This window comes from Microtus ochrogaster, linkage group LG5 (genome assembly GCF_000317375.1).
Source record: "Microtus ochrogaster isolate Prairie Vole_2 linkage group LG5, MicOch1.0, whole genome shotgun sequence".
In the NCBI taxonomy this organism is placed as follows: domain Eukaryota; kingdom Metazoa; phylum Chordata; class Mammalia; order Rodentia; family Cricetidae; genus Microtus; species Microtus ochrogaster.
Window position 1 is genome coordinate 38298531 of NC_022031.1, and position 7746 is coordinate 38306276.

General features: G+C 46.3%; 1 protein-coding gene across 1 annotated transcript in view; it reads left to right on the forward strand.

The window, feature by feature from the left end:
• The first annotated feature begins 1791 nt into the window (after positions 1-1791).
• The window catches only part of Unc13b (unc-13 homolog B), a 215761-nt gene continuing 209806 nt past the window's right edge, over positions 1792-7746 (forward strand). Inside the window, exon 1 of the mRNA XM_013351859.2 lies at positions 1792-2096. Within this exon, the coding sequence (XP_013207313.1) occupies positions 2075-2096 (22 nt within the window). The 5' untranslated portion in view covers positions 1792-2074. The remainder of the gene's footprint in view (positions 2097-7746) is intronic.

The window sequence follows — 7746 nt, forward strand, 5'->3', positions numbered from 1 at the left end:
GGAGTTGCAGACAGTTGTGAAGTGCCATGTGGCTGCTGGGAACCAAAGGTAGGCCCTCTGCAAGCGCAGCAAAAGCTTTGAACTCCTGAGTCATTTCTCCTGCCCCTTGCTCTTTTTCTATTTGTCTTTTAGACAGGGTCCCACGTAGTTCAGGATTGCATTGAACAAACTGTGCAGCCAAGAATTGCCTTAAATTCCCGAGCCTGAGCCGGGTGGTGGTGGTGCACACCTTTAATTCCAGCACTTGGGAGGCAGGGGCAGGTGGATCTCTGTGAGTTTGAGGCCAGCCTGGTTTACATACAGAGTGAGTTCCAGGACATGCTCTAAAACTACACGGAGAAATCCTGTCTCAAAAACACCAAAATAAATAAACAAAATAAAAATAAATAAATAAAAAAATAAAAACTTTTACTGAGCCTGCTGCCTCTATCTCCCAAGTGCTGAGATTACAGGCATCTGATGTCATGCTTGGCCTCAGCTTACATACTTTGGTAAAGCCATGTTGACCAGGCCCACATGTCAAGGTATTGAGGCTTGCCCCTAGTTCCTAAGGAGCTGAGGCTGTTACTCCAAGCCCTGGAGGAACTGAGTTCTGCCAACAATCATGGGAGAGAGCTCAGAGCAGAGATACTGCAGCCAACCCGGCACATCAAAGTTTCTGAGAAGCCCTGAACTGGAGGGCCCAGTTAATTTGTGCCAAAATTCTAGACTTGCAGAAACTTTGAGATAACCAGTGTTGTTTTAGGTTGCTAAGTTCTGGGATTATTACATGCCAATAGAGAATACCCTGACTGAATCTGCTTAGCTCTTAATTGTGTGCTCCTTACTGCTCTATTTTTCCAGGGGCAAAGGGATTACCAGGCTCTCATTGGCTGGCCTCTGCATTCTCCAGAATCAATAACAGCTCTGTTCTGTCTACCCTCAGTACTACAATTCGAAAGTTCAACTCCTTTTGTGTGTGTGTGTATGTATGTATGTTTTTGAGAGAGGGTTTTCTGTGTAACAGCCCAGTTGTCCTAGAACTTGCTTTGTAGACCAGGCTGAGCTCGAACTCTCAGATTCACCTACCTCTGCCTCCTGAGTGCTGGGATTAAAGGAATGTGCCACCGTGCCCAGTTTAAACTCCCTTTTCAGTTCCTTGCTTGCTCTAGAAAAATAGCTAAATACTCCGACTATGGGCAACTGTTTTTGAGATCTCTTGACTAGGGTGCCGAGTTAGCTTGCTCCAAATCTTCCCCAGATTTGTAATTTTACCATTAAGAAAATCAGTCTCTCTCTCTCTCTCTTTCTTTCTCATACTGGGTTTCGTGGTTTCGTGCAGCACAGGCTGTCCTCATTTACCATTTAGCCTTGAAATCCTAATTCTCAGCCTCCATGGCCGGAAGAGCTGGAATTTTGCCTGCACAGTCCAAATGCAACCTGTGTAATTACTATGGCAAGTACCTCTTCGGTTGTAAGGTCTAGCCTCATTAAGGAAATCCATTGCAAAGTCTTCAATTAAAAGAACCTGTTTTTTGTGCGAAAAACTCACACGCGCGAAAGGAGCAAAAGGTTTCAATTCCCGCCGCTCACAGGTAAGGGTTAGTTCCGCCCACCCTTGCTTTAAAAGCCCTTTCAGTGCGCGGAGCTGCTTTCAATCTCGCAGATTAGGAAAATGAAGCGGACCTCGTTGTCGACGCGCTCCTAAGGGGCGGGGTCGGCAGACTGGGCGCGAGCGGATTGGTTGGGGGCGTGGCCCTGAGGCTTGGCCCCGCCCGGCCCTCGCACGGATCCCAGCCTGAGTGACGGGAGGGAGCTCTGGTCGCTCCCGCTTCGCAGCTATGGCGCCTCGGGGCCGCGCCCAGTCCTCAGTTGGCCGGCGGAGCCTCAGTCCTTTCCTCTGCTCACTCCGACCGTGAGAAACCGGGAGGCTCCGAGGGAGCGGGGAACGCGGCCGGCGACGGGCACCATGAGTAGCGGCCCGCCCCGCGAGGCGGACAGCCCGAGGCGGCGCGGCACCTGCTGAGAGAAAAGAGGGAGCGGCCCGGCGCGGCGAGCGGCTGAGGTGTGGCGGAGGCTGGTCCGCGCCTCGGCCATGTCGCTGCTCTGCGTGCGTGGTGAGTGCGCGGCGGGCTGGACCCGAATCTCCCGCGCCTGCCCCACGCGCTTCTCGGAGCGTCCGGGCACCGCCTCTCCCGAACTTCACTCCTCGTGCGTCCCGGGGTGGTGGGTGCCCCGGAGGGGGATGCGTTCCTCGTCCCGGGTAAACATTCTGCGAGTTCCCCCTCCACCTTGACCTCCCTCCTGCAGTGGACTGCTGCTCTTCATTCTGACAGCCGGTGACAGTGTTGGCTGCCTTGCCGGGTTCTGTAAACAGTGGACGGGGTCTGAAGAGAGTGGCTTCGTTAGGGGACCGCCAGCCTGTCCGGAGCCGGCAGCCTCGCCTTCTTCCCCCTGCTCTGTGAAAGTACTGGGCTGGAAGCGGCTTCTCTTGTATCGCTCTGGCCGCGTTAGTGGTACAGCTGTCACGTCCCTTTAGTTTGTTTCTTGATTTGCATCCTACTCTTGTCTGGCTCCTCCCTGGCTCCTTCCCTTGTCTAGGCTGAGATTATTTTCGCATAAACGCTCTGAGGAAGAATATGCTGCCCTCTCTGCTTTGGGAGCAAAGCATGGAGATATGGTTTATTGTAGTTGAGCTTCTGTTCCTTTCTCTGAGGGCACTTGATGCACCCAGGAAGGGATGTGTGTTTGTGTGTGATTTTTGTTGGTAAACAGTCTTGTTATGTAGCCCAGGCTGGTTTTGAACTCATTGTGTAGCTCAGGCTGGTTTGGAAGTTGTGATCTAAGCGCCTCACCTCCTGGGATTACAGGAAGCTTTGGAGTTTCAGTCGTATGAGGTACAGTGCCCTGGTTGGACGATCTGTGTGAGTGGAGTCTATTCGTGGCTGGTTTTTGTAGTATTCCGAGAGCCAGACTCCGTAGACGTTTTGAATGAATGCAAGAACCGTGATTTTAGAGAGATTATCAGGTCAGAAAAAGTAGGGTTTGGATGGCTGATTGAATTTGATCTTGAGAAATTCAAGCTAGAACAAAACGGTGTGCTAAAGTGGCTTGATTGAGAGAGCACATTTACCCGCTAAGGCCTCCCCAGAGCCTTTTCCTGTCGCTTTTTACCGGACAGCCAAGAGTTCATGTTGCTTTTGGCCGTCCAGATTAGAAGCATTGTTGTTTGTGAGCCCTCTGATTACAGGGCTTTCCCCAGCTTCTGGCAAATGGGGCCGCTTTGGGTTCTCTTCCACTGTCTAGTAAAGCTGCGCTAACCCCAAATAGGATTTGGTTACTTCCGGGGATTATGAGGGATACCGTTTTTCTTCTTTAGTGGTTGATTTTTCATTAATGAGAATTTTGCTTTGGTTTTAGGGAGGCGTTTTCCCGCAGCAGCTGGGAATCTATTTATTCCTTTAGATCCCTGCAGCCGAGTGGCAGGGTTTGGGAGAGGTTGGGTTTGAGAATGCTTCTTGGACAGTTTATTAATTCCCTGCTGCCACACCATACAGAGCTAGACCTTATGAAAGACTCTGTAGGCAGGGGCATTTTAAAACCACATATTATCTATCCGAATTTAAATAAGTAGAGAAGCTGCTGCGGTTCTTGTTTGATTGTCTGGACAGTCAGCTATCTAGTCTCACGGTCTCTGTCCCCTCTGCCCCTTCTCCAGCTTTACTCTAGAGTCCCCTCCTACGTCCCACTTTCTTGGATTAGAGGTTTGCACTACCGTGCCTGGTTTGCTTCCTGCTTGTTTGCTGGGGTTTGAACTTGTGCTCTTGGCATGTTATGCATGCACTTAACCATGGATCTAGACCCTTAGCTCCTCTGCTTTTTGAGAGGGGAAGTGGGTAGGGCAGAGTCTTACTTCGTAGCCTAGGCTGGCCTTGGTCTTCAGAGTTTTTCAGTTGTTGGTGTGAGCTATTACACCTGACAAAAACTAAATTTTATACAGTGACATTCCTTGCATTATATTCTGTCAGCTGGAATTTGTATTTTTGTTGCCTTTTTTTAAAAATTTTTTGAGATAATGTTTCATTTTGTAGTCCACAATAGCCTACATAACTCATTATGTAGCCCTGGCTGGGTTTGAACTGGTGGCGACTGGTGGTGATCGACTGGTGGTGATCCTCCTGCCTTAGTCTTCTAAGTACTGGGATTTGCTATACCTCATCACACACACACATTTAATTCCAGAATTTGGGAGGCAGAAACAGGCAGGTCTCTGAGTTTCAGGCCAGCCTGGTCTACATAATGAATTCCCTGCCTGCTGTGGCTACTTAGTGAGACCTTCTCTCTAAAATAAGCAAACAAAACCAAAACAACTCCACAAACAAATGCTGGGATTATAGACGTATGCCCACCCAGCACTCCTCACTGGGAGGAGGAATGTTACTTATTGCCTGAGAGCATACTATCTAGTGATACTTTTTAACAGCTCAATTTCAATTCATCTTGAAGTAGAATTGGGTTAAAAACTTTTCAGACTGGCATGGTGGCTCATGCCTTTAATTGGAAGGCTGAGGTAATTGGACCTCTGAGTTTGAGGCCCCCTGGTTTACAAAGCAAGTTTCAGGACAGTTACACAGAAGAACCCTGTCTCCAAGAGAGAGAAAAAAAGAGAGAAAGAAAAAAAAAGAAACTCTTTTATGTATTTAAATTCAAACTGTAGTTAGCAATATATAAATTGGTAAATTGTGTTTTTTTTTATTGTTTTGCCTTTGCCTTTATTAATTTATTTGAGACAGTACCTCTACCTTCTAAGTGCTGGCCAAATTGGCTTTGACCCTTCAATCATGCCTCATTTCTCACAGGTTAAAGGCTCTCAGTATCTTGATTCCTGTGTTCTCTCTCATATGCTTCTTTATCTTTTAATTTTTATTATATTAGTATGTGTATGAATGTTTTGCCTGCATGTGTGTTTGTGTACCACATGTGTGCCTGATGCTGTGGGAGACCAGAAGAGGCCTTGGATCCCCATGAAACTGGTGTTACAGATGGCAGTAAGTCGGTATGTGGGTCCTGTAATCGAATCCTTGTCCTTTGGAAGAGTAGCTAGTGCTCTTAACTGATGAGCTATCTCCTCAGTCCCTAAAAAGTGTTTATTTAGAGTGTGCATATTTGTAGGTTCGTGCCTTTTGTGGAGGTCAAATGACAACTAGCTGGAGTCAGTTCTTTCCTCCCACCTTGTGGGTCTGGAGATGGAAGTCTGGTTATTAGTCTTGGCAGCAAGTGCCTTTGCCTACTAAGTCCCTGGCTGGCCCTAGCTCTCCTTTTTGATATATGTGTTCTTTTTAAGAATTTATTTTAAATTATGTGCATACACGTATGTCTGTATGGGGATATGTCCATCTGTAGATACAGGTGTCCCCAGAGTCCAGAGTGACAGTTGGATGCTGGAGCTTGAGTTGCAGGAGAGTGAGACACCCCTGTGTGGGTGCAGGCAACTGAATTCAGGTCCTCTACAAGAGCTACAGTGTGTGCTCTTAATTACTGCAGCATCTCTCCAGAGATGACACTTTTACCAGCCCTTTGCTCTTAACACTAACTTTGTTCATTCCTGCATCTGCTTTGTTCTGTGCTGGTACCCTCTAAAAGACTGATATCTCCTATTTATCTAAAATACTTCCTTTCACAGTTTAAAGCCTGCCTCTGTTGAAAACTTCCTCAGTCCCCATTGACCTTTTTCTCCTTTAAACCTTAGAGAACTTGTGGTCTGGGCAGCGGCACTAATTTGGACGTGAATCCTGTACTCTGGCAATGGTCTTGTATTGTTATACTTAAGGTGACCTGAACAGAGAGACAGCATTGGTTGGATCAAACTGGAATTGTCTTACCCCTTGTAAGAGGCACAATGAAAAACCAGATTGAGGGAGTTATTGTTATTGAAGAGGAGATTGGTTAGACTAATAAACAGTGTAGAAGCCGTTTGAATAACACAGAAAGTTTAATTCTGAGTAGATTTAAGATGGAAAGTTTCATAATAACAGATGGAAAATAGTTTAAAAGGTTTTCTAGATCACTTTGTCAATAAAAGAATAGAACCAAGATAAATGGGTTAGTGGTTTAAATTATAGGATTTTGTCAGGTGGTGGCTCATTCCTTTATCTTAGCACTTGAGAAGTAGAGATAGAAAGATCAGGAGTTCATGACTAGCCTAAAAGTTCTGTGAGAGCTTTTGTCAAAAGACCAAATATAAACAAATTTATGAGACCTTTATGTTAAGGGCTGGGGTTATAGCTGAGTGGTTGAGCTGCCTCACAGGTCCAGCCCCTGGATTTGATCCCTAACACCACAAAAATGAACACAAACCCCAAAAGAAGAATGTTGACAGTTAAGGTTTTTTTTTAAAAATGTTTATTTATTTATTATGTATACAATATTCTGTCTGTATGCCCGAAGGCCAGAAGAGGGTGCCAGACCTCTTTACAGATGGTTGTGAGCCACCATGTGGTTGCTGGGAATTGAACTCAGGACCTTTGGAAGAGCAGGCAATGCTCTTAACCATCTCTCCAGCCCTATTTTGGTATTCTTAAGTTATATATAAAATATCTATATAAAGACCTCTGTTCTGTGTGGGGTTGGTGAAGATCTTTTCCCGTTAAGTTGACTGCCATTTTGTCTTATTGACTGTGGATTTTTGTTTGTTTGGTTTTTTTTTTGAGACAGGTTTTTCTGTGTAGTTTTGGAGCCAGTGCTGAAACTTGCTCTGTAGACCAGGCTGGCCTTGGACTCACTTAGATCCACCTGCCTCTGCCTCCTGAGTGCTGGGATTAAAGGCGTGCATAGTCAGATGGATGACTACCTTAACTGTCATCATAGAAACTTTATCTAACAACTGATGGAAGCAGATGCAGAGATCCACAGCTAGCACTGGGCTGAGCACCCAAGTCCAGTTGAAGAGAGAGAGGAGCAATAATATGAACAAAGGGGTCAAGATCAAGATGGGGATACCCACAAAAACAGCTGACCTGAACTAGTGGGAGCTCACTGACTCTGGACTGACAGCTGGGGAACCTGAACAGGCCCAAACTAGGCCTTCTGAATGTGGGTGGCAGTTGTGTGGCTGGGGCAGTCTGTGGGGCCACTGGCAGGGAGACCAGGATTTATTCTTAGTGCTTGAACTGGCTTTTTGGAGCCCATTCTCTTTGGAAGGATACCTTCCTTGCTCAGCCTAGATGTAGGGTTGGGGGAGGACCTTGGTCCTGCCTCAAAGAGACTGCTAGACTTTGTTGACTCCCCATGGGAAGCCTGAGGAGTGGATGGGGGTGGGGTGGGTGGAAGGTGGGGGGAACAGGAAGAGGGAAGGGAGAGGGAACTGGAATTGATATGTAAAATGAGAAAAGATTGTTTTTAAAAATAAAAAAAGGAGTCTTGAAAATTTAAAAAGTAATATATTCTTTGTGTATGTAATTCAGTGGTAGAGTGTTGGCCTCCTACAAGGAAACAAATACATCTACATAATAAAGTTTAAAAACTTCTATTCTTCTAAGTGTGACTTGTGATTTACCCATTCTTTTCTGTTTTAAAAATCATTTGTTATTTTGATGTGTATGTATCTGTGCCTGCATGAGTTTATGTGTATCTTGTGTGTGTAGAAGTCCAAGAAGAGCTGGGCGGTGGTGGCGCACGCCTTTAATCCCAGCACTTGGGAGGCAGAGGCAGGCGGATCTCTGTGAGTTCGAGGCTAGCCTGGTCTACAAGAGCTAGTTCCAGGACAGG